We start from the raw sequence: 27,740 nt of genomic DNA on the forward strand, positions 1-27,740 counted from the left end.
GTGTGTGGTGGCAGTGGCAGTGGCACTGGGAGGAGGCTATGGAAGGGGCTGCAGCCACCCTAGAATTTGCTGTAGCCCCCACCCCAACCTTCCCTCCTAGCACAGCCTGGTCCAGCACCCCTACCAGGAACAGCTCAGTGCTGCCCCTGCCCCAGCCCACAGTGGCCCGGAGCCTGCCACACCCCATAGCCCGCCATGCCCCGCATGTAGATCTGGGGGCACATGCACCCCATGGCCTCCTGGAGTGTGCACAGTGGTGGGAGCTGCCCCACCTGGCAAGGCTCAGTTCTGCGCCCTCGCCCTGGCTAGACAGCCCCTGCCTCAGCCCCACTCCCTCCCCCAACGACAAACTTACCAGCCAGACCTAGCTGCTCTCCACATGGCCAGGCTGTGCTCCTGTACAGCTGTGCTATAGCTTCGTGCAGGCATGTGGAGTTCTGCGTATTCCCTACGACACTTAAGTATCCCTAGGGATATGCATACCCCAGGTTGACAACCATTGCTAGAGGATCAAATCAGTTTCCTTTTACAACCCCATTCCCTCAGTTGTTAACTTTCATAGTGTAAATGCTTTGGGGAGGGAGTCTGTATTGTATCTCTGTCATCCCTGCCACTGGTCTTGGCTCAAATTTCTAAGCACTACTCTAATATAAAGAGAAATTTTAAGCTTTCCATCCATTCCCTATTGAAGTCTTCTACTAGGGAGCATCAGATACCTTCAACTGCAAGATTTTGCAGGGATGAATTGTAAGAGTGGATGTTAAAAGCCAGGCCCTGAGCTTACACTATATAAACCTGCTTTGATTCTGCCTTGTGAGACTTGTGTATGTGACTCTCTGGGCCTCCTTTGTTTTGGTGGTCTGAGCATCTTCTAGGGTATCATTTTCCCTTACTCTTTTGTTTCCTCTGGGTGTAGGTATCTGTTATCTGCCCAGCCCTCCTGATTTCTTGTCTGTTCTTGTCTGTTCATTTCGTCATCCCAAATGCCTGCTTGATTTGCTCTAGTTGTAGTTTGCATATGTGCAGTACTGAGCCCTACCCTGCATTTAGATACTTGAAGATGGATTACATATCAGATAGGATTAATATCATGCACCTGTACCTTCACTTTTTCCTGGAACCAGTTCTGCCTATGGAGCTTTCCAGTTAAAGCCTATGGAGCTCTCCAGTTTGAAACGAGCACAAAGCATTCCAGTTATCTTCAAAGCACTTCTTTAGTCTGGACTGAAGATCAAATGATCAGTGTAAAGGAAACTGTGTACCTGGCAGAACTGTGCAGAGAGAGAGCAACCTGGAGAATGTTTCCCTATGTTCTTCCCAGAAGGAAGAAGTACTTTGGAGTCAGAAACTTACTGTGCTCCCCAATCCTCTCATGTAGTAATGTACAAAAAGAAGAAATACTGATACTGCTCTACTCTGAAGCAGTTCATGATGGGATTTCATTGCATAACTATAGGTTTAAACATTGAAATGTTTTGGTTTAGAATTAGGCTTGTATTTTTAAGTGAATTGGACAAGGGTTCAGAGGGATTATTCAAGTTTTCTATGAGACCATCCCAGTTTCCTCTTGGTTTCTTGCAATATTTAATTTTGGGTAGAAACCTTACTGGTCTTTAAGAGCTTTTTTTCTTGTTTTCAGATCTCGAGTGGATTTACCAGGTTCTCCTTCACGGCTAGTCTGTTCCTCCCAGCCAGCACAGATGCTATCCATTGACACTGGCCAAGCAGACCGGCAGGCAAGTGGTAGGATGGATGTTTCTGCATCAGTAGAACATGAAGCCCTCAGCAATGCTTTCCGCTCAGTGCCCCTGGCAGAAGAGGAGGATTTTGATAGTAAAGAGTGGGTTATCATTGACAAGGAGACTGAGCTGAAGGACTTTCACCCAGGTGCTGAGCCCAGTACTTCGGGAACTACTGATGAAGAACCTGAGGAGCTGAGACCCATTGAAGAAGGTGAGGAGAGGAGGCTCTTGAGCACAGAAGCTGTGGTCAGGCCGAAGATCCATGAAGGGAGAACACGGAGTATGCAGCCTGTGACTGAGGAGGACAGTTCACACAGGCATGAAGGACTCTCTCAAACAGTGTCTGACAGTAAACATGAACAGCAGCCCGGAAGTCCTGCTCAGTCCCCGCTACACACAGCGCCAGCTATCCGACAGCGGAGGCGGGAATCCGAGCCTACTGGTCCACAGAGACAGGTAAGATATGCAAAATAACCCCAGCTCATCCATTTTACTTTGGTTTTTGGCTTTGCTCTGTCCACATTTTGTCTCACTTGGCAGTCCCAGCTATGCTAGAGAATTTTGCCGTTTTCAATTCTGATGCCCTTGGGAAAATGTTCCACACTTGCAGATGCTTTAAACTTTTAGATGTGCTTCTTAATATCAAACCAGGGCTAAGCGCATCTTGTTACCATCTGCACCCACACTGGAATTATTGGTACTGTTTCAGTGCATGTGTAAGCAAAGAGTGCATATATAGTGGCACCTTTTCATTAAACCTTCCTATTGCATGCCTGTAATTTCTTGGCAATAACTTTGGCAGTTCAGAGCACCAGGAATGCTCTCCCAGTCCTCTGCAGGCTTGAGAGCAGCATAGGTGGTGCCAATCAATGTCACTACCTGCTTTTTTGGGAAGATCTGGGGGAATATAGGGCACAAAACAGCTCATTAGAAATTAACCTTGTTTTAAACACAGAATTTTTAACTTTGCAGTTAGAAACATCTAGTAACTCAAATCAGTATGCATGTATATTTGCATGCATAGACCACAAAATTTACTTCAATCACCATCAGTACTATTATTTTGTGTCTATCTGGAGAAGTGTTCATTAAGGGCCAGATTCTATTCCATCTTTTAGGTGCTGTAAGTGGATTTAGGCACCTAAGTTCAATTCTGTGCCACCATGTTTCTGTCCCTTAATGTAGATGTCAGGTGGTTCCTCCCCAGTGTGTCACAAAAATGAATGCATTAATGGGTTTTCAGGGCCTTGAACAAGATGGAGTAGAATTGCACTTGGCCAGTTCTACTTAGATACCTAAAATGGAGTAGACTGTCCTTAAATGCTGTGCTTTTTTCAGATGATCAGGGAGGGACTGTCCTATACCACAAGGTGTTCAATGCAAGGCACAAATGTGTTATCCTGCTGGGGGCTGGGATTTGCATATTAGTGAAAGTCTCCCAAATATCTGGAAAGGAATTCTATTTCCCTGTGGTCATCTATGTGGCAAGTTTTAAGTTGTGTATATGGCATCTTTGGCTCTTACATGCGAGTAGCCATTCTATTCTTGGATGCATAACCCTATATGGATGGATGAGTACATACCTGGGCAGAGGTCCTGCAGCACAAGAAGTGGTGGAGAACACCCCCATCCCATGTTTTCACCCCATAAGTTACATGTTTGGGGCATAAACTAGGAAGTGCTTCTGTGCACTTTTTGTCCAGAACCTGCATTGCTCTGACTCGCATAATGTGCTAACCATTGTGCCACAGATCAAGCACTGCTCTCTTTAACAGCTTTTGAGGCTGAACCACTTTTTTGCATGTATTATGATTATTAGAAAAATGGAAGGAGGGCCATGGCAGGGGAAAGCTTTTACCTCACTGGGGATAAGGCTGCCGGCTAGAACCCAGGGCCCCTCTTTATTCAGGCCAGAAGCCACTTCAACAAACTTCACACCTACTGGCTTGCTTTTTTCTTTTTGACCCTGACTATCTCCCTTTGGTAGCTGCTTAGGGACCCAGCCCCAAAAGGAGCACTGCCTGACCTGTGGCTTAGTGGATAGAGAGCTGTGCTGGGAAGTCAGAGAGACCCAAGTGCAAATGACTTCTGGTTAAAGGGGGAAGACCTCTGGCTGTGAAGGTGCCTGAGACACTCTGCGATTGGTACATAAACATTGTAGGGTCCTCCTCCTCCACAGTCTTGCAGCCACTAGTCATGCCAGGCATTTCAGCTGCCTACATTTTTGGCCCTTATTTGCTGATACGTGTCCACACAGGGTGGGTACACATAGCTGGGTGTATGTTGCCAGTGTGTAGTCTTCTGTGAATGCTCAGCATACATGCATAATGTGCATACCACATGTGCATCCACCATCTTGGGAGACAGTCTGACTACCTGCACATGAGTGCCAAAACTGCCGCTGAGATGGCCACAGGGAAATAGAGTGTTACCACAAAAACCAATAAATGGAACAAGGGTCACAAGTCAATACATACAAAGAGATACAGCAGGACTGTGAACTCCCACTCAACTTTCCTACTTATTTCTTTGCCTGTGGCAGGTGAGTAGCAAAGAATGTTACTTCTTTTCTCAGCCTCCTGAGAATGTACATATTTTCCAGGCGGCCATTGTTTGGATTAAAAAAAATGTGAAGTAAATGGCCCTCATGGATATCCTCTCCTACAATGGCAGTACAGATCAATCTGTTCTCTGGAACCTGGAGTGACAGATATCATTAGTTCAGCAACAAGACATTAACGATACACAGGAAGTTACTGGAGCAAAATAGTTAATTTGTAAACAACCGGAGGAGGAAAGGGTGATCACTAGCAAACAGCATGAATTAGTTAAGAACAAATCATGCCAAACCAACTCAATCTCTTTTGACAATATAAGTAGTTGGGTGGATGAAGAGAAGTCAGTGGATAGAGCATACTTGGATTTTTTTTTTAGTAAGGCGTTTGCTATAGTCCCTCATGACATTCTCTTTTCATATCAGAATGGAAAGCTTCATGATTAAATTTGCAGATGACATGAACCTGAGAATATTTGCAAACACTTTAGAGGATAGAAGTAGAATTTGAAAGGATTTTGACGGACTGGAAAGCTGGGATAGACAACAAAAGGAAGTTCAGTACAGAAAAATTGATTGAAGGTCAGCACAGAAAAAAACAGAGATTGCCTGGCTGTACGTGTGGCTCTTCTATGGCATCTGTGTGCAACTGTGTGATACAAGAATTTAGGGCAGGATAGTATATATTGGCAATAGTCACTGAGACCAGTCAAATGCAAGATAGTAGAGGTGCAGGTGTATGTTTTGTTTCACATAGACTGTATCCAGCTCCAAGGCCCTCTGTATTGGTGTTAAAGGTGCACAAAAGAAGCATGAAACACATTAAATACCCTGTATGTAATGCACTTTCCTCAGGAAGCTGGGCCTGGAATTAAGAAGGCTCACAATGGAAAGAAACAGCAGTAGTTGGTGGGAGCTACGTAAATGTGCTGCATCACCTCATGCAAATCAGGCTGGGTACCGTGAGAGTGTGGACACACATAGCAACTGAACCATTCTCAAATGTCACTCATTGGGGATGGGTTCACATTTGTGTGATGTGCTGTGGCTCCAATTCCAAGGGGTGAGAGTGAAAAATCATGGAGCAGGTCCTCAAGGAATCCATTCATAAGCACTTGGAGGAGAAGGATAGTCAGCATGGATTCACCAAGAGCAAGTCAACCTGATTGCCTTCTGTAATAAGATGACTGGGTTTGTGGATGAAAGGAAAGAAAGCAGTGGACGTGATATACTTTGACTTCAGCAAAGCTATTGATACAGTCTCCCACAGAATTTTTGCAAGCAAACTAAGGAAGTATGGATTGGATAAATGGACTGTAAAGTGAATAGGAAGCTGGCTGGATCATCAGGCTCAATGGGTAGTGATCAATGGCTCAAGGTCTAATTGGCAGCCAGTATCAAGTGGGGTGCCCCAGGGGTCAGTCCTGCAGCTGGTTTTGATCAATATCTTCATCAACTATCTGGAAGATGGGATGGATTGCACTGTAGGCAAGTTCACAGATGACACCAAGTCGGGGGAAAGTATGTTGGAGGGCAGGGCAAAGATTCAGAGTGACCTAGGCAAATTGGAGGATTGGGCCACAAGAAATCTCATGCGGTTCAACAAGGACAACCACAAAATCCTGCACTTAGGATGGAAGAATCCCATGAACTACTACAGGCTTGGGACCAACTGACTAAGCAGCAGCTCTCCAGAAAAGGATCTGGGGGTTACAATGAACAATAAGCTGAATGATCCAACAGTGTGCCCTTGTTGCCAAGAAGGCTACCAGCATACTGGGCTGTATTAGTAGGAGCTTTGCCAGCAGATCAAGGGAAGTAATTATTCCCCTCTGTTCTGCACTGGTGAGGTCACATCTGAAGTATTATGTCTAGTACAGAAAGGATGTGGACAAGTTGCAAAGAGTCCAGCAGAAGGCAACAAAAATGGTTAGGGGACTGGGGCACATGACTTCTGAGGAGAGGTTGAGGGAGCTGGGCTTATTTAGTTTGGAGAAGAGAAGACTGATAGGGAATTTGATAGCAGCCTTTAATTTGAAACGGGGTTCCATAGAGAATGGAGCTAGACTGTTCTCAGTGGTGGCAGATGACAGAGCAAGCTGAAGCACTGGAATGGTTACCTAAAAAGGTGGTAGAATCTCCATAGTTGGAGGTTTTTAAGTCCCAGCTCTACATACCTTGGTTGGAATGATCTAATTGGGGCTGGTCCTGCTTTGAGCAGGGGGCTGAATTAGATGACCTCCTGAGGTCCCTTCCAACACTAATGTTCTATGATTCTATGAGTGAGTACCCAGCCCAGTATGCCTCATAGTGGGTGAGTAGGGGCTTGTGGCCCAGGGGTGCTTTGGGGGCTTGTGCTTTGGGTGTCCCAGGAGGCAGGTGTGGAAGAAATCAAACTTCGTGTTGTGGTTGAATCAGAACTGACAGATCCAGCTTTTCTTTATTTAGGGCTATACTGTGATCACAGGGAGAATTCCATACAGCAAGGGGAATCACCCACTTGTCTGTTTCAAAGGATTTCTGGCACTCTCTAAGTTTACAAGCATATTTATACTTAAGACAGAGAAAGAGAAAAAAAATACGACCTTGGAGAAACAAAACAATAGTAAATTACACAGAAATTTAGGAAGTTTACGTAAACAAACTATCTGTGCACAGGGCAATATATCAATATAACCTAAGGATAACCCACGGCATGCAGAATTCCTTATCTCAGAACATGTAACTGAAATAAGCAGTATCAGCCTTCTGGTCTCTGTCTGTTTTTCTAGTCAAATAGGTCAGAAGCCAACTAAATTTACTTCTACACAGGAGATCTGTGACTGGAGACATCCTCACTTTTGTGATTTTCCCCTTCTAAAAATGCAGTAAGCTTCAAGAGCCTGCAAACGACCTAAGTCTGCTGTTTACTTGCCTAGCTTTGTGGCAGAGGGAGGAATGCTAGGACCCAATCTTTTAAGTTCCACAGGGCTAGCAGGACATAATAGGGAGGAACAGTTGGGTAGGGAGTGAGAACACAGCCAGTTGTTAGAAAGATAGCTTGTACTGAACAAGTAGTACAGGGGAGCTTATTAATAAAAAAAAGTGCCAACAAAAGAAAAAGAAAATGGCAGTAGAGTTATTGCTGTGTACCTGTTGCAGCAGTGGGAGGGGAAGAGGGAGGGAAGGAGGGGAGGATGGTGGGGGTGAGGAGTAATGTAGTGTGGGATGCCTGGAGGACTGACCAGACACATATCGTGGAATGAACCAGCTCAGAGTGAATAGATTTAAAATAGTATTTTCCAGATACAGGGGTGTAGGTTGTAGCCATGTTGGTCTAAGGACATACCCAGACAAATTTCTTTGGGTGAATCTGATTTCTTTTATTAGACCAACATAAATAGTTGGAAAACAATTTTTAAGCAAGCTTTTGGGTTCAAAAACCCTTTATCAGGCTGAGGAAGTTTCAGCAGTGGTATGTGCTCTTCCTGGATGGAATGAAAAGTAAAAAAGCCAGAGGCTGGGCTGGTCTGCATACAAGACAGGTAGTCAGTGAAAATGTAGATTGAGGAGTAAATGGGTGAGAGAAGGGGGATGAATAGTGGAGAGCTACCTGGGAAGTCAGATGTCAGGTAGGTTATAAGGTGTCATAAGTCCAATGTCTATATTTAGTCCATGATTTTTAGTATCCAGGAGGTTGATGAAGTGGAGTTCATAGGCTCGTCTCTGGGAAGTGTTTTGTAAGTTTCCTTTGAGGATTAGAACTGAGAGATTGAGGAGAATGGTTTTCTTGTGGGAAATGTACCCCCACAGGTAATTGAGTATTCCTGTCTTTGCTAGATTTCCATTGTGCGTTCATTCTGGTTCACAGTTGTTTGGTCTCTCCTACATATTTTTTTCCATCAGGGCATTTGGTGTATTGGATATTACACTTTTTAGGGTGCAGCTGTAAGGTTCAGGAATGTTGATGGCTCTGTTGTGGGGTGTAGTAATTGTGGGAATGGTGGAGATGTGTTGGCAGGTTTTGCATTTTTTGTCATGGCATGGTCTGGATCCATTCGGCATGTTCTGGGCCTGAGGAAGTTTGCTTCTGGTGATGAAGTTAGCAAGGTTTGGTGCTTGTTTGAAGGCTAGGATGGGTGGCTCTGGGAAGATCTCTTTAAGGATAGGATCTCTTTCTGAGATGGGTTGCAATTGTTTGAGGATTTTCTGTATGGGTTTGAGGGAGAGGTGATATGTCATAACCAGCGGTCTGCGAATTGTGGGGGGTTTTCTTCTACAACATTAGGTGGATAATTCCAGCACACTTGGAAGTCCTACTTGTGGTAAACTACCTAAATAAGTATATTCACCTTGTTATAACTCTTCAAAACAGTTTCCCCTGTATAACCCAATGGGTTTCCTTCTGGTCACAATCCACTTCCCATAACAATAAATGGCAACACAGCTATAACTATGATCTACCACTAGGTGGTGGAGGTGAGGCTTCTGGTACTCCAGGGAAAATGGACTCCTTTATTCCTTCCTGGTAACACAGTGAAACAGACTCTGAACAGCTGCTGTTTCCTTTATTGGCAGATTGCTCTCTTAAGCCAGCGGTTCCCAAACTCTGACAGACTGAATACCACCAATTTAAAATGATACAGTCTTAAGTACCATCGACAAATATTTCACACACATAGGTAACAAGCTATGTATTAAAACAACATCAAAACCTTTAGTAATTGTAGAACATTGTTTTATCAGTTATGGTAGCTATACTTATAAATAAACTTAGGGAATTTGCTTTGGATGATTACACAGTAGACTGGGTAGCAAATTGGTTCAAGGGTTGAACTCAGAGAGGGTGGTAGTGGATGGGTCAGTGTCTACCTGGAAAGATGTGGGCAGTGGAGTCCCTCAGGGATCAGTTCTGTGGTGAGTGCTGTTCAACATCTTCATCAGTGATCTGAATGAAGGGGTGGGAAGCACCCTGTCCAAGTTCATGGACGACACAAAATTATGGGGTGCAGCTAACACCCTGGAAAGGAGGAACCAGATCCAGCTCGGCCTAGACAGGCTGGGGAAGTGGGCAGAAAGTAACAGGATGCTATTCAATAAGGACAAGTACAAGGTGCTGCATCTAGGGAGAAAGAACTGCCATTATACCTACAGGCTGGGCGGCAACCTCCTCAGCTTCACTGAGACAGAAAAAGATCTTGGAGTCACTGTTGACTCCAGGATGAACATGAGTCGCCAATGGGATAAAGCAGTTAGCAGAGCCAATCGCACCTTGTCGTGCATCCATAGGTGCTTCACAAACAGGTCCAGGGAAGTGATTCTCCCCCTCTATGTGGCACTGGTCAGACTGCAGCTGGAGTACTGTGTCCAGTTCTGGATGCTGCAGTTCAAGCGGGATGCAGACAACTTGGAGAGGGTCCAAAGAAGAGCCACTCACCTGATTAGAGGCCTGCAGGGAAGGCCCTACGAAGAAAGGTTAAAGGATGTTAACCTCTTTAGCCTCTCCAAGAGAAGGCTGAGAGGGGACCTTGTGACGGTGTACAAATTCATAAGGGGAGAGCAACATATAGTAGGCGATGAGCTGTTCACCAGGGCACCCCCTGGAATGACAAGGAACAATGGCCATAAGCTACTAGAGAGAAAGTTTAGGCTAGACATTAGGAGAAAGTTCTTCATGGTCAGAGTTGCCAGAACCTGGAAGGGACTCCCAAGGGTGGTGATGGTCACCCCATCCTTAGGGGTCTTCAAGAAGAGACTGGACAGGCATCTGTCTGGGATCACATGACCCCAGGGTTGGTGACTCTCTTCTTGCCTGCCAGGGGCAGGGGGTTGGACTAGATGGCTCACTGAGGTCCCTTCCAACTCTGAATCTATAAAACAATTGGAAATTGGAGAAAAGACTGTAATTTTACCTGTCCAGAGATGCTTTTGAGAATGTCTTTAGTGGGAGGGGTGAGCTTGCTTGACAGAGCACAGTATTTGGATGTTTGGTGAAATCTTGGTCATTTCAGCCTGAGGTCTGGTTCTACATTTAGCTTCATACTGTATTTGCTTTTAATGGCAATCATAGCAGAAAATCCAATTTCATACAGATATGTTGTGCAGAATAGAATAAAAGATTTCAATGTCCTGTCTGAAATTTGGGGTTATTTTCTCTTCTTCTGAGTCAAAAATAACCAAGATGCATTCTTCTGAACTCCAGCTGAATCTCACCATCACATGAAACTTCTATTAGTTTCTCCCTTTACTCAGCTGAGAAGCAGTTGGACAAACAGTTTTCTTCAAGTGAAAACAGGTTTCTGATCCAGTTTTCTTTAGTTATACCTTCAGGGAAATAGTTGCTGAAATTTGAGATTAGACCAAGGCAATGCTCTTTAATGTCAGTGATCAGGTCAGGGTGAAATTTGAGTTTGTTTTCAGTGAGAAAACCATCTAATGTTGGAAATGTTTGACAATTACCTCTCTCTAGTTCTGGAATAATAAATTGAAGTTTTTAACAAATGGTCTTGTTTTGTCATGAACGTTAAAAGGGGTTGTTTTCAGGCCTTGTAGACTAGCAGTCAGTTCACTGAGACTAAATATTTCTTCCATTTAGGCAAGCCTTGCCAACCACAGCTCATCCATGAAATGATCTGAAAAATCAAAATTAAAGTTACTGAGAATAATTTGCAACTCAGAATGGAGTTCAAACACATAGGTCAACACCTTTCCATGAGAAAGCCATCTCACTTTCGCAAGTATAAGAAGCTTTTCATGTTCACTCCCCATTTCATTGCACAGAAGAGAAAACAATCATGAATTGAATGGCCTTGCTTTGATGAAGTTGACCCCCTTTACTGCCTGATCTAAATGGACTCCCCTAAGAGGTCAGGTCACCAGGTACGTGCCTGACCTGACCTCTTACATTCTTCTTTTCCCTCACCTTTACACCCATCCCCTATTTTTGTGCCCTTTCTTTTCCTAATTTCTAACTATTTCCTTTTTCATTAAAAGCCTCTTTTTTACCTTGCATTATTGCCACTGTAGTGTTTTCCTTTGGCCTTTTTCCCCCTTGTTTTCTTCCCCTTCCCTTCCTTGCTTTAATTTTTGTTTTTCTAATTTCTACCTATTTATATTTTTACTGACATCCTGCCACACTTTTAGCTTCTCTCATTCCTGTTTTCCTGATCGCCTACTATTTCTTTTTTCACTGACAGCCTCTTTTCTGCTTTGTATTCTATCACTGAAATGTCTCCCTTCAGACTTTTTATTTCCTTCCTGCTTTCTTCCCCCTCCCTTGCCTGCTTTGCCATTTGTCTTTCTAATTTCTACCTATTTGCATTCTCACTGACATCCTGCCACACTTCTAGCTTCTTTCATTCCTTGGTGTCTCAGACCAGCAGAGATTCCCTATGCCTGAAGAAGGGTGACTGCACCCAAACCTTGCCAAGAACTTTTCCCCAGCTACTCACCTGGTCTAAAAAAAGAAAGGTACTTGCTTAACTTCTTCCCCGGTACTTGTTTTGTATGTAGTTGGATCAAATGCCAAATTTGGTCAAATGGCTGGAATTCCCTCTAGTTTTGTTTCATGCTTAGAACTTCTAAGTGTAAAGCACAGCTCTGGGAAAGAAACTCATATCATATCAGTCACAAAATCATATGCTGGCTCTCAGGTGAAAACTGTAGTTCAGGAGGAAAGAGGAACAGTTCTGCTTGCTTCAGTATAGAGGGAAGGTGAACTGCTTAGAAACAGCAGTCCAGATAAAGCTGTGAACTGTCAACAGCCAGAGTAGAGTTGAAGGCCCTTCCTTCAAATAAAAAGTCCTTGTGGGGCTTTCGGCAAGACTTGTGTCTATACTAAGTCTAACTGCTCCAACTTCTTCTGACAGCAGCCCCATTACAGTGTACTACCCAGGGCAGGTCTGTCCAAATGGCAGCCTGTGGGCCACAGCCATCTGGTAAGGGGTTGATATATGGCTGCTGAGCTCCTGCTTGTCTGCTGCTCCCCCATCTCTATTGCTGCCACAGCAGCCAGAGTCTCTGAGCTCTTCTTCCTCTGACTTCTGCTTCCTGCCCCGGCTCCTTGGGGGAGTGGGGACAGGCAGTCAGGAGGATGCTGCATGTGGAGCCAGAGGTGATCATGGCTGCCCGTGAAGCAAGAGAAGGCCATTTTGTCTGCACTGTGCTTATGGCTCAAAGGGAGGTTGTGCTACAGGCACAGTGAGGGGAAGCCAGGCTGCTCATGCTGTTCATGTGGCAGGGCAGAACTGGGTTACCTGCACCTTTGGCACAACAGGGTGATGTTCATGTGCGCCCTGCCATCCAGAAGTTGGAGAGCCCTGACCTGGGCATACTCTTGAGTTTTTGCACAACCAAGTTACTGATTTTATGAGAATAGAAGTATTTTGTGTGTGTGTGTGTGTGTGTGTGTGTGAGAACATGGATGCACCTACAGAGCTGTGTGATTGCGCTGGTTCTGACACGAGACAGCATATGTGTGAGGGGGATATTGTGACTGTGCATGAGAGGAACAGCACCAGGGCTACTCTGGGCATGTATGTATGTCCCGAGATGAGACAGATGGGAAGTGTGCATGGACACTGCTGTGGGATAGCTGGGGCGCAGAAAGGAATGTACATGGAGTCACTATGTTAATTCTTTTGCAAGTGAGCTCTGTATTCTTGGCCTGATTCTTTCTACATTGTTTGACTATAGTCCAGTTGCAATGAAAAGTGAAAGCACGGTAAAAGAACAAGAACCAGTTCTAGTCTCTTCACCTGGGTTATGTTCAGTGAAGCTAACACAGAGTGGTGGATGGAAGAATGTGTTTCTGGCCACCTGTGTTGCTGAGGAGGTGGCTGTTGTGTTTGAAACCAGCAGTTCTGTGCAGGTACAGTGCATGGCTCCAACAACAGTTCATGAGACTTTAGTTTAGGATTTTTAAAAACATTTGTGCTTATTTCATGACTAATGTAGTAACCAGCTTCAACCTATATGTATGCAGCGACATTCCAAATAAAGCTGTATAAACAGTTTTAGAAGCAAACGCCATAGAAATAATCACTAAACAGAATAAAAATAGAATATGAAAACCAGAATTGCTTTGCATACGTGAAAAATGACACAACATTTTAAATACTCTCAGCATGAAAGCACTCCTATCAAAGTCAATGATTCCTAAACATGATTCCTAAATATATTTTTTTCAAATCAGCCTAAGTTCCCTGACACTTCATAGTGGTAACGCCTGATTTCCAGTTCTGTATTCAGTAAAAATGCAAAGGTGTGTGTGCTCATGGATATCAGCAAAAAAGTTACCTCTACAAGCCTTTGTGTACATTTGCCTTTCATGTATCACATTCTTTATTCTTGCTAATGTGCTCATCACTATATAAGATTTAAACACTACTTGAACATTTTGCTATCTAAAAGAAAGGCACCAGAAGGAGAGGGCACACTGAACTGAAGGCAATAGTAAGCTATTTCAAAGCCTCCTTGTCTCTCTTCTCCAGATATAAACTGTCAAGGTGCCTAGGATGCCAAGGGCATTTGGTTGACATGTATCCAGTGGTTCTATGGAAGAACTGATTCCTCAAGACAGGCTTGCATAAGAAGGCACCTTGTGCATTAGGATCAGTAGTTTGGTCTGTGTCTAAGAAACATCATGGGAGAAGGCCTGAAGCCAGAAGAAGGAGGAAGAAAAGGGATACAATCATTGACAAAACAGAGAGTAGAAGGTGGGATGTGAAAAGAGATGCAGAGGCAGAGCTGTGTATATCCTTGAAGATTATGTTTAAATTTGATCTCAAGGATTGAAAGAGGGGAGCAATGTGAGGGGACAGCGAGGGTGGGAGGAACAACAAGGATCCAAAGATGATCAGGGCAAAGATGTATTTCAGCTGTTGGGAGAGAAGGCAAGGGTAATGGAGAAAGAAAGGCAAGAACCGTGGAGGCATCCAGAAATTGGTGAAAGCTTGGGTATGTGAGATGAAGGAGAAGGAGGAAATGCAAGAGGACTGTAAGGTCCCAGTGCTGGGAAATGGGAAGGACCATGCTGATGCACCCTGCAGGGGAGAGGAGCAGGAACACATGAGGCTGCATAGGGAGCTCTGTTTTATTAGTTTTAAGCATAGACTGGCACTAGGTCTCCCAATTGTTGTCAGAGGGAGAGAGGCACATGACTGGGCAGGGCAGATATGCAGAAATTTGGCTATTGCTCCCTGGCTGAATCCATGTATGCAAGTGAGACCGCTCATTTAATGATGTGAGCAGTGAAAAATGCAGTGGGACTGATCTGTCATGGGTTCAGGAAGAGAGGAATTGCGTGTTGTGCCTGCGGAGGGCCAATAGGGGCTGCTCCTGCGTTGAGCCACCCACCTCACTGCGCCTTCCAGGCTCCGAGTGCCTCCCTAGGGGCGCCTCGCGTCCAGCTGACCCCCTTCCTGGAGCACACTTGCTAGCCTGGGGGTAACGTAAGCTGCCACCACCCCGAGAAGGGACTCTCTCAGCCCTGTGTCCTCGGGGAAACACAGGCCTAATAGTCCTACGGGTCCTCGACCCAGTACAAGCACTTGGGGCACTTCGCCGAGTCGGGGGTGAAAAAGGAACGTCCCTCTTAGTCTGCAGACCTAAGGGGCCTCTTAGGCATAATTTAGACCCACCCCTCAATAAGTCTCCTACACCAGTCACAAAGGAGAACTGTATTGATTACAGGGGGTAGGGTAAAAATAGGGTACAAGATAGAACAATATCATAGAAATCCCATGCAGTCTGGCTGAGGTGGCCTTTTGATCACGCATCTGAGTTACTGCCAGCTAGATATCTAACCAGATCTGGAGTAGCTTACTCACAAGCATCATCCAGAGGCTGTTGGAGATTCCCTCTGGAGGCAGGCCGTTCCTCGCTCATGAGTTATGGGGGAGAGAGCCAGTTTCACATGGTAAAGCTCCTCTCTAAGTCTGAGTCCCCCACATAGCTGCTTCCCCCTCCTCCTGGGCAGTCTTAACTTATACAGCCCCTGTGACTTCATTCACCTGGTCCAATGGAAGCCAGCACCTGTTGGCTGTCAGCCAACCAATTTGAAATATATCACTAGTTGCCAGGCAGACTCTAGCCCACCAAGTAGAAGCCCCTCACCCAGGTAGCTGATACCAGTCACGTAGGCAGAGGGAGTAGGTTTCCCCCCTCCCTCAGGAATGTATCCAGCTCAGGTTACCTAAAGAGATAGGGTAAGTGTGTGTCTCCTCTGCTGGGCCCATCCTAATCAAATTGTCACAGGGCAGGGATTTTGGGGAGAAACAAAGGTGGCTTCCTGCCACAGTGCCTCCTCTCAGAGGGCCCATTAGGGCCAGTTTAATACACCATACAGAGCACATCAAGTTTCAGTACACCCCTGAGGTCCATTCACATTTGTATCCCATAGCCTTTGCAGACTCACAAACTTACTAGACCACAGGGTTGGCCCTAATATCCTCCTGAACTGCCCCTTGCAAAGATACTTCCTGAAAGTGGAGGGAGGTGTAGAGCCAGTGCTCCTACTCCCACAGACAACTGCTGCACCAGGATATGCATGGGACAAAGAAGTGGGGTTTGCACACTACGTGGGATATCACTGAGCTGAATTTCACTGAGTATTGCTGGTGGGTAAAAAGAAGTCTTGAAGAAGTGGCTTGCCAATGAACTTTGGGGTATGGAGAGAGATGGTTCCCATCTCTGTTCAGTGTGCTTACATACTTTACAGATCTACAGTCACATATCTGAAATGCTCAAAAAAGCAGCCTCAGAGCACTAGCTGGCCAGTGTTCATGGTTAGTTCCTATTCTCTCAGTGCTCCTGCTTTGTTCCATGCATACAAAGCTTAGCATGTTAACTGTAGTCAAAATCACTGTCAAAAGGTCTTCTCAGTTCCAGAGTAAGCCCCTGTCCACTCCTTAATGCCAACCAGTCCTACCCCTACAGATGACCTAGAAGAATAGGAGACTAACAGTTTGCCCCTGAGGTCTCTGGATCCAGGCTCTGGCAAACCAAGGTGGGACGGAAGCACTGAAGAATAATAATTCTGTGATATTATCTGTCTCCCATTTATACTGTTAGGAAGTGATCACATAGGGGCACTCAGGCCTAGAACCTGTGATTGTAACTGCCATGGTGTCATGTGAAGAGTGAAGTGTCAGACATTTTCAGTGACTAGGACTTATATCATTTAGGGGTTTATTGGTCAAATCACTTTAAGCCTCTCCCAGAGGTCTTCCCAGCCAGTACTGAGGAAAGGCAAAATGTGTTCTTTGCCTGAGCCATCTGAATAGGCTGTGGCAGGAGGCCTGGTGTTCCTGCTGGTGTAGCTTAGGCTGATTGCAGTCATCTGACCCAGGAGCAGGGCTGGGTTTCGAGAGGATATAAGCCCAGACCCTGAGAAGAGCCAGTAATAACATCTAGGGAGCTGCTGGAAGAACATCACCAGACCAGGAAGGCTGCAGCTCAGGAATGCCAGAAAGGAGGGTGTAGTTGGCAGCAGTCTGGGAGTTTGGGAAGGAATTAAAGGGAAGGAAGAGGCTCCTAGGGATGCAGGGAGGGGTTCAGAGCCCCAACTGAGGGGCTGAGAGTGTGGGACCAGAGAAAGTCCAGGAGCCTATTGAGAGTCTGAGTGTATTGATGAGCCCAGATGAAGGGGCTGAGTGTGTGAGGATAAGGAATGAACAGCAGTGGGGAACAACAGTGCGTGATTACACCTGTGAGACTTGGGTATGGTGTAGGGGCAGAATGGAGTCATGCAGTTAGCTCATAAGGCAATGACCACAGACAGCTAAGCAATTTGAGCAGCTCTGGGACAACCTCCCTCACATAAAAGTAAAAGATATCAAGGTGTGGCAGGAGTCTGTAGGGGTGATTGCCCACAGAGAACGAGGGCTGAAGAAATTCCAGGGACTTTATGGCCACCCCTGGAGATGACTCTGTCACACTGGTCACTACTTTGCAGGAGCTGTTGTGTCCTCAGTCTAAACTTGATGTGACTAAGATGTGAATAATGTTGGTGAGGACTGCCCATCTAGTAAAGTTATGCCATTCTCTTTCCAGAAACAGCTAAGTAGTACCCATGGCAATTCCTGCCAACTGAAAAAGCTGGAGTCACAGCCAGTAAACAGCTGGAGTTATAACCAAAGGGCAGGCAAAATCCATCCATTGGGAGCTGATATAGTTTTGGCCACCTCTGTTTGCTTCCCTCCTTCCATTGCTATTCTCACATTCTTGTACGGCCTGTGCCAGTGCTCTTGGCTCCTCTGGGCACTGATTAAGTAGATCTACCTCCAGGAGCAGTGGAGACAAAGCTAGAACTGTGAGCTGTCATCAGATGGAAAACCTTGCATTGACTTTCCTAACAAGCCTGTGTTCAAGCTAAACAGGATAGTGACAGGATTCAGGACCCCTTCTATAAGAATATCAGCATACCTTGTCTGATGAGGCCAAGGTATTAGACAAGCTGGACCAATGGCCTAATCCAGGTTAACATCTATATTACGAGGTGCAATATTACGAGGTGCAAAACCAAAAAGAACAAGATTTTATTCCTCTCTAGAAAAGATGTGATTTTCACAGCATGCTGACCTCTTTTTTTTTCTTTGCTATGCTCACATTTACTTTTAGTAGATAGCAGGTGCTTGAGATATAGCATTTATTAAATGTATACTTTAGAATAATCAGTGGCAGGGATGTCCAACTGATAGCCCATGAGGCACGTGCAGCCTGCAAGGGGTTAACACCCATCCCACACAGCCACTGCTCCTCTCACCATTTCTGCTGCTGCTGTCAGGGTCCCAGAGCTCCCCCTCCATCCTCTATTTTCTGCTTCCTGCCCTTGCTCCAGGAGGTGGGGATGTGGGAAGGGGTGAGATGTGACCTGCGTGGAGTGTAGCATATGGCTGTTCAGCAGTTGGGCAGCCCAGGTCTGGGGTATCAAAGACAGTTGTTATTATAAAAGAATTGGTGTGAACATGTGGATCTTCATCCACCATCAAAAGTAAATATGTCATTAGCTAGTTCTTCAGCAGAATTTTCATACTGTTCTGAGGCCTGTGGCCTAATTGTATGATCAGGTTTGGGTATGATGGGAAGTTTCAAAATTTCCACCTGGCTTTCTGGAAGAAGCAGGGCTATTTGTTTAAAAATAAAAGGGTTTTATTTTCTGGAGGCTTTGTTCTTCTGGGTAGGTTGGGATTTTGTGGCCGTACCTTTATGAACAGGGTATGATGGGGAGGGATTTCTTTGATTTGTTGTTTATAACTTGCCATAGTTATCCTTAATAGCACTCAGACTTTACCTTATACTCTCATTAATTCAGATCCTCACAGGAACTTTTTTTTTTATCAAAGAGTTGCCTGGGAATCTAGGGAAAATGTGGGAGTGCCTGTAGGGCTGGCTAACTGAGGTTTATGTGTAGACATAGGCACGGTCTTTGATCTCTTTGTTGTCAGTGCTCACATTTAATGACACCATAGCACAGGGGGGATAACATTAAATTATTGTGAAAGGTGGTTATGTTTTAGTTTTATGTTAGTTCTTTTCTTGAACTTTCTGATCTTGCCCTGCAGCAAACTGCATTAGAGGTGCAAATTAAATTTAAGAAAAAAAAGACAAGGCTATGTCCTGACTCTGAGCCCTGTCACTGAGTGCCCCATGGAACTTCAGCTTGGCCTCGCTTGAAAGACTTGACGCTGCTTACACTGTACCTGAAATACATTCTATTGGATATCACGCCAGATCTAACCAGAGAAAATCCAATTGGTTGGTCGATGATGTCAAAGCATTGCAGTCATTTCTTTCTCTTCCATCAGCAGAAGTAGTGACAATCCTACCAAGGACCAGAGGTGGAGCGACCCAAGAGTGGACAGCTATAGCACTAAAACAGTGCTGAGTTTTCCCTACATTTGTATTCTGCGTTGCTTGGCTAGGCAGAAGGAAGCAAACTGGAAGGACTACTAGAATTGCACAGAAGACAGGAGGAATGGGATACAAAATGAAAGTGGCTGTCTCAGTCTTTTCTGACATTTTTGCCTTCCTCCACCCTTCCTCTCCCAGGTGTTCTGAGAGTACCTAAGCGACCATTCCTCAGTGCTGAGACATGGAACTGTACAGGGCCATGGAGCTGTGCAGAGCAGCAGGTGGGCTGCTCATATCCAGTTAGACAGATTGGAAGCAGGATGTATCTGCTCTGCCCATAACTCGGTTTAACTCCCCCCCATGATACCTAATTGATTGTAGTGAGTGATAGCTGGCTCCCAACTTCTCCCAAAGGTGCAGAACTCCCTAGCTGATGTGATCTGTTTATGTAGGCCCAGGCCTCAAGTGCTCTGAGGGCTGCAAGTATATAGGGTAGTAGAGTACCCATAGATCTATGCATTAAACACTCGTGTTCTTGTAACAAAATGGAAATATTTCATGCTATAGGTGCATTGATCCATTGATTTCTCAGCAATTTGGCTGAATGAATTAAGTATTCAAGGTCATTTCATTAAAGGGGACCCAGCCTTTGTAACAAGCTCCATAAATGGCTTCACCTATCCCCAAAGGCAACTTTACCTTAGTACAGTGGTTAAGCACATAAATGTTCCTTGGACACCTTTTATGGGCTGGATGCAGGAACTCCTGGGCAATGTTCTTGGGTCTGCGAGTCCCTCACATGGAAACATTGTAGGTCCCTCACATGGAATAGATTCAGTCTGCAAAGCTAGTCTTCACCACCAGTGAAGACCCTATTCAGGTCTCTGAACTTGTTCATCATGGAAGCTCATCGTGAGAATTGCAGGTGACTGTTGGCATGGTTATGTCTCTTTCAGTCATGCCATGCCGGAACATGCTCGCTTAGTGTCTAGGACTCTGGTCTATACTAGTGATGTAGTATGTTTATATGAGTAAGTTTTTTTAATGCAGTGTTCACAGCATGCTAAGCTGAAAAGCAATTTGCAGCCCTCTTCCCCACTCAACTCCCATCCAGTCGGCAACTGAAGACTGAGCCACAGTTATCTTATTGAAATGGCTGATGTGGTAATTCCACACTGCCTGCTTTTCAAACAGTTCCCAGCTCACCTTGTTCCCCAGAATTGAAACATGGTGGGCAAATCTACACGTGCTATTAATGTGAAGCAAAAAACTCTAGAGCACATTCTTCTGGAGTTTATTGCTCCCGGGTGTGCCATTTGAATGTGCCCAGGACCACAGCACGTTGAGCTGGGTCAGAGCAGCCCCTGCTGGGAGGGGGTCCCGAGGATCAGCCTTCCAGCCTGGGACTGCTTCCCGCACCTAGCTCAACATGCTGTGGAGGGGCTGGCTGGGGTATGAGGGTGCTGCAGTGCAGGGATAGCTGGCAGGCAGCCCCCACAGTGAAGCACCCTTGTGCCCTAGCCAACTGGGGCAGCGTCTACACCTGCGCTGTTGCAAAGTAAAAAAACTCCACAGCACGACAAGATCTGTATTTACAAGTGCTGTGGAGTTAATTATTTTACTCCAGCCTAATAGGAGCACACGTGTAGATGCATGAAGTTTAGTGGGCACATCTACATGTTCATTAATGGGTAGTTATGGTGCTTTAAGTTTAGTAATTGTATAATCAAGTACTAAATCAGTGCGCAGTAGCCAGTGTTACTGCGCAGTAGCTCTGGTGCATGCCTTTTCAGTGATGCTACTGAGTGGTAGCCTAATAATACTGCACATTAACATATTAACACTGTCTGTGCTGTGATGCACTACTGTGCAGTATTATTAGGCTTCTGTGATGTGCTACTGCACAGTTAGCTTCTTGTGTAGACACACCCGCTGCGGAGCTAACTAGACTACTCTGCAGTAAACATCTTGTGTAGGCGCGCCAATAAGTGTGCCCTGAATGAGGAAGTATACAGTGGTGTAGGCAGTAAAAAGTAATAGTTAATTCACAGGCCAGAAGATTTAATTTGTATTCATGAGGCAAGTTGTAAAACTTCTATGGAGGAGCTTGTCAGGACTCCATACCATGGAGTTAGTGTAATGATTTTATCAGTCAGCATTTGCTCAGTTCAAATAGTGGCAATTTCTGATAGCGTCCTGGAGCTGAATGTTGCCTGTGTAAGAGATGTGTGAATGACCTAACTGCAGCGCTGAACTAAGTGGTGCCAGAAGATCAGAAAAGATTCTCTAAGTTGACCTGAAAAGCCAGTTCCTGGTAGCCAAGGGGAGGAACTTCTGTCTCATTTGTGTTTGCATGTAACTGGGGAAACAACAGATGAGCTCACTCCTCCAATGAAAATCTAGTTGTAAACTCTAGAAGTGTCTACAGAGTTTGTAGGCAGCATCACATGATATTAGCCTGGTTATTTGTAGACACCAAACTGTGTGTAAGCCCAGCGTAGAACAAAAACATTTACCACCTGCCAGCGAAGATATCAGCAGCATGCACATCACAAACCAGGAGCGAGTCAAGTCTTTGCCTGACACCTTTTCCTCCACTCTTCTTGGTCTTTTTCAGTTGGAGGAGGACAGGCATTCTCAGCACTCCCTCCCGAGGTACAGCCCCCTGAGAAGATTGGCGTCCTCCGTTTTCTCCTCCTCAACCCTGGAGACAGAACACTACCCTCACCTTGGTGGCACTTTCATACAGCGCAGCCGTTCAGCGGAGAGCAGCCCCGTGCGCATGCCCCACCGCAGGCACATGCCCCTCACAGCAGGAAACCACAGACTCATGCCTTCTGTCCTCCGCATTTCCAGGTCCCAACTCCAGCAGGTGTGGGCCCGCTTCACACATAAAACATAGTTGGTACAGGGGAAAAGCAGCCTCCCTAATGCAATAATAAACCCATCCTGCCCACAGTGTGTCACCACTTAATGCAATACTAATTCCTAGACAACATTGGCATAAGGTACTGTAACTTCTGCAGCCTCTGCAACAAAACTCCAGCAAGAGAGAACACCAAGACTAAGAACATCCGCATTTCTAATCCTCCAACCTGCTGGGCCAGGGTTTGCAGGCTGGCTGGAGAAGACACAACACATGGTGAACAAGTAATGTATTAAAGAAGATTACTATCAGGGTTCCTCTCTTAAGCCCCTCAGTGGCATCCTGGCACCCCAGGGTGGGGAGTACTGGACTGGCTCACTGAGCACATATAAACAAACTGCAGGTATTTTAAAATTAGAACCAGAGTGGAGAGGTCTCATAGATATTGGAAAGTTGCCTCCCCAGTACAATTCAGTTTGGTTTTGCTCTGGTTGGAATGTTATAGCTGGCCAAATCTGTAGGCCATTTTTCTCAACCCAGATTCAGACAAGCTCCCACTGGAAATTTGCCTGAGTCAGAACCTTAGAATCTGAACCTCCCCATGAAATCCTGGTCGTATATCTCTGTTGCTTTGGCTATCCAAAATTCCATTGTGTTTGTTGCAGATTGTGTTCCACATAGGGACTCCACCTTTCAGCTCCTCTGTCTTTATCTTTGCTGTGAAACGGTGTCCTTGCTTGACTGTTCTTCAGTCCTAATCTTCAAATCTGTCCTTCTCCAGAAAGTCTGACTGTCAAACATATGAAAATAATAAGGATTTCTTTACCAATTTAGCTGTAGATCACTGTATTTTAAAAAATACCTGAAGCACATCTAGCTTCTCATGAGCAAACTATCTCTGCATCATGGCCTTGCCTGTAAATTCTAGTAGTCACTTTGATTTCACTTTGGTATAATTTGGAAATGATCTGGTGATTATATTGGTCCCAAAATAGCTGTTTTTATCTGTCAGGTAAGGAAAAGAAAGGAGTTGTAAATAATATTCTGCTACTTCTTTCGAATCTCTGGATAACCAATAGGCCTGGATAAACATCATGGCTTATATTGGGCAGTTTCCAGTTTTCTTTGTCTTACTCATTGGATCTGGTCTCTTGTGAGAGTTTGGTTTTAGTATTTGTTGTACAGAGTCCCAGGAGACCCTGTTCAAAAACAGAGACTGGAACTTCAGAGACCAAAACATATCAAAGTTGACTTAAATTGTTACCAGAATCCTCATTTCATCTGTTACCATACTCTGTGAGTTATATTGCCCTTTCAAGTATGGCTGAAGTTTAAGGCACAAGACTGGATTAAAGTTCACTGCAGCTAAGTGAATTCAGTTACTATCATCTGTTTAATTGACCTTCTGGGAGACGATGAGATATAATGATGTGAATGGATACTGAACTTAAATTAGAGGTGGGGGGTCTTTAGTTATGCTAAAGGGCTATGAGAGTGCTATGAGCTGGAGAAAAAGGCTACATAGAAAGAACCAGGGTGCTGATAATAAAGAGATAATGGAGATTTCAGACAAAAGGGAAAATCTCATTGTGACCACGTTGGATCAAGTGGGCTGTTAAAAGATAGATACTAACTTCTAATACCAGTGTAGTACTGAGCAGGGAGAGTGAGTTAAAACAAATACTTCTTTCTGCATTATGGTACATGTGTCTCATGAAAGAAGTGATAGTTCGGGTTTACTGTAAGGATGTGAGTGTGTAGGGCTCTTTACTTTCAGTGTGACCATTAGAAAAGCATTGATTAGGCCAGAGGTATTAAACTACATGGACCAATGGCCTAATCCAGGTTAACATTTCCTATATTGCTAGGTGCAAAACCCAAAAAGAACTAGCTTTTACTGCTCTCTAGAAATAAGTGATGATTTTCAAAACATGTTCTGACCTCTTTTTTTTTTTGCTATTCTTACATTTACTTTTGGTAAGTAGCAGGTGCTTGAGATATAGCATTTGTTAAATGTACATTTTAAAGTTATCAATCCTGGATAACTTGTATCCAAAAGTTTTTAAGGAATTGGCCAAGTAATTCTCTAGACCATTGCTATAAATTTTAAATCTTGGAAAGCCAAGGAGGTTCCATTCAATTCAGAGAGGCCCAATTTTGCCCATCTATAAAAGGAGTAAGCAGGTTGATCAGGATAATTACAAACCTTTAGCCATTAATCCCAAAATAACAGAATAGCTGATATGCTACCTTCTCTATACGCATTAAAGGATAGTAAAATGTCAGTTGCTTTGGTTATATGTAAACTAGAACTAGTTCTTTGTCAAGATTACAAGTCTGATTGACATAAGATGCATATAATTTTGTAAGGCTTTTGATACAATATTTCTAAGCAGTCTGATTAAAATATTAATTACTGGATTTAAAATGATTTAACATCTCAAAACATATTTGTAAATGGGACATCTTCTACCAGAGGTATAATAGGGCAGCTGAGGCCCAGGGATAGTGACAATATATGGAGGCAGCAGCAACTTCCAGCTGTTGCTGTGCCACCAGCCTTGTTTTGTATCTGCGGCAGCAGCTGTTACCTGTATTTTTCTGCCCCTCCCCTACAAGTCAGCACCCTTGGCTGCTGCACCAGCCACTCTACCTTAGTTACACCACTGCCTTAAAAAATAGAGATGTTTCTGATTGTGTTCTCCAGGATTGTGATCTTAACTCAACACTGGATGCATCTACATGGGCGCTTTACTGTGGAGTAGACTAACCGGTTCGGCAGTAAAGTGTCACTGTCTTTACATGTGCCGGTATTAGGACACAGTAAATTAACTGTACAATTACAGGACAGTACTGTATATTATGGCAGAATAATTAAGTGCAGTGAAACGCATGTGTATACAGTGTCAGGGGCTGACTGGGACACGAGGGTACTAAAGTGAGGGGGCTGCCTGCTGTACACTCTACACTTCAGTACTTTCATGACCCAGCGAATCCTTACTCCTCCTGACACCACTACCTGGAGCCTGGGGCTGATCTCTGAGCCTGCTGGCAGCCTGGGGCTGCCCTGCCCCAGCTCAAAGTGCTGCTTTCTCAGGCAGGGAATAGTGTAGACACTTGCCTGGAAGCAGCTGACTTTGGCTCAAACTGCACCAGAGTTTATTGTGTCACATTAAGTTCATATGTAGATGTACCCCACTGTTCTGTATCTTTAACCAACGTCTAGAACAGTGGTTCTCAAGCAGAGTGCCGCAGACTCACAGGGTGCTGTGCAACTCTTTCACGGGTGCTGCAGTGTGGGCAGGGAAGGGCTGCAGCAAAAGTGAGTACTTCTGGTTGCTTTAGGCAGAAGGCACCTTGGGCAATTCCATCCAGATACAACAGTGGTGGTGGCAGCATCCCGTTGGGAGCCACTGTAGTAAGCTGAGGTTGTGCAACAGTGGTTCTCACCTGGGGGTACTACCAACTTAAAAAAGTTGTGAAGGGTTGCCTTGAAACCAAGAAGATTGCCAACCATTCATCTAGAAAAAAATCTAGAATTATTGCTGAGAAAGTTGTTTGTAATGGCAAAGATTTGTGTTTTGTTAAATAATGATAAGTATAGGTCTGTTCTATAGAGAGACCTGGATCATTTGGTAAGCTGGGCACAATATGTCCTTTATACAGTCAAGTGCAAGTCTGCATCTCAAGATACAAAGATCATATGTTACACCTCAGGATGTGTGTGTGTGGGAGGGAAGCTATTTCCTGGAAAATGGGAAATCTGGAAAGGATTAGGGAGTTATGGCAGATAACCAGACAATCATGAGTTCCCCGTGTGATGGGGTGGATTAAAAGGCTAACATGAACCATAAATGTATAACCAGGGGATATTGAGTTAGAGCAGGTGTGATATTACTTCTGAAAAATGGATTTGGTGAAACCACTAGTGGATACTATGTTCAATTCTGGAGCACACTTTTTGAGAAGGCATAGAAAAATTAGAAAATGTTAAGGAAGGAGTTGTAAGAGTGATATGAGCCTCATGGTATGATGAGGAAGGAACTCAGTCTAGTTAGCTCATTAAAAAAAAAAGGTTAAGAGTTGTCATTTTCACTATCCCTAAGCACAGACTTTTAGCCATTAATCCCAAAATAATGGAATATGTGACATGAAGTCCATTTACAAGCATCTGAAAAAGGAAGAATGAGTGGCCAGCATGTATGTGTTAAGAACAAATCATGTTAAACAAATTTGATCTCCTTCTCCAACAAAGTACTTGATAGGGTGGGTGAAGGGAATGCGGAAACTATAATGTACGTGGACATCAGTAAGGCTTTTGACAAAGTCCCGCATGACCTAATAAAAAACATTGGAGAAATGTGGACTAAACTAAAGTACTGCAAGGTGGATAGACAAGTGGCTCAATAATCACAAGTAAAGGGTATTTATGTGGATCAATATATAACATATGTCAATTATATATGGATCAATATCAGAACAGTAGGAGATTTTGAACTGTACAAGGAGAGATAGAGAGAACTAAGTATGTTTATTTTACACAGAAGATGATTAAGGAGTAACATGATAGCAGTCTTCAATTATCTGATGTGCAGTCATAACAAAGAAGGAAAACCCACTTTCTGCCTCACTGCAGAAGGCAGGACATGTACAGTGGCTTGAAATTGCATCGAAGTAGGTTTTGACTGATACCAGGAAACATTTTATCACTGAGTAGGAGAATGAAGCAAAGCAGCTCTCCACAGCCAATTTGGTTATGAAACAAGGTTAAAGATCTGGGACAAGTTTATAGAAACGATGGTATAAATGTAAAAGAAATTCTGACTTTCCAGTTAAAGTGTGTGATATATGAAACTGTGTTTGCAGTCTTCAGATTGCAGCGCAGAGTAGAAGGTGTTTGTTTCTTCCATGCTTTGGGGCTTTGCTGGTTGAAGACTGAGGCCAGCAGAATATCACAGACATAGCATAGTTGACACTGTGTTGCTCACTAGTAAACTTTCAACTCACCACTGTTTTGCATTACTTCCCTTCCTACCTGAAGTATCCAGTACTTTCCTGGGTGGGCTTTTCTTGACCTGTGATGTATATGGGTAGAAGCAGACATTGCCTTTCATTACTTTTGTGCTGCCCCCGATTTTCAACAGACATGTCTCTGTAAGTGGGGTATCTCGACTTTCCCTGCTTACAGAAATATGCCTGGAATTCCCAGCACATGTCTATATAAGAAGTGCTCTAGCAGGTGCTCCCAGGGCTTGAGGGACCTGATTCTGCATAGGAATCTTTGGGGCACACAGGAATGTGTCCCTCAGGATCCAGCAGAACTTGTTGCCCATTATCTTGCTCTGGTGTGGTGCCAGAGGACTGGAAGAGGGCCAGTGTGGTTCCCATCTTCAAAAAGGGGAAGAAGGAGGACCCAGGAAATTATAGGCCAATTAGTCTTACCTCAATCCTAGGCAGGCTGTTTGAGAAAATTATTCTGGCACACATCCATGAGGGGCCAGCTGGGGACTCCATGCTTAGGGGCAACCAACACGGGTTCATCAGTGGCAGGTCCTGTCAGACCAACCTGGTGGCCTTTTACGATCAGATTATCAAATCATTAGATGCAGGGGTAGCAGTGGACATAGTCTTTCTGGACTTTAGAAAAGCCTTTGACACTGTCTCTCACCCCGTTCTCATCAAGAAACTGGGGGACTGCGGTGTCGATGCTCACACAGTCAAATGGGTCGCCAGCTGGCTGGAGGGC

General features: G+C 44.6%; 1 protein-coding gene across 1 annotated transcript in view; it reads left to right on the top strand.

Annotated features, from left to right (window-relative positions):
- TTBK1 (tau tubulin kinase 1) overlaps nt 1–27,740 on the top strand; it is a 288,897-nt gene that overhangs the window by 236,446 nt on the left and 24,711 nt on the right. Inside the window, exon 12 of the mRNA XM_019549020.1 lies at nt 1,640–2,198. Coding sequence (XP_019404565.1) covers nt 1,640–2,198 — 559 coding nt within the window. The remainder of the gene's footprint in view (nt 1–1,639; nt 2,199–27,740) is intronic.

This window comes from Crocodylus porosus, unplaced genomic scaffold (genome assembly GCF_001723895.1).
Source record: "Crocodylus porosus isolate Cpor-Errol unplaced genomic scaffold, CroPor_comp1, whole genome shotgun sequence".
In the NCBI taxonomy this organism is placed as follows: domain Eukaryota; kingdom Metazoa; phylum Chordata; order Crocodylia; family Crocodylidae; genus Crocodylus; species Crocodylus porosus.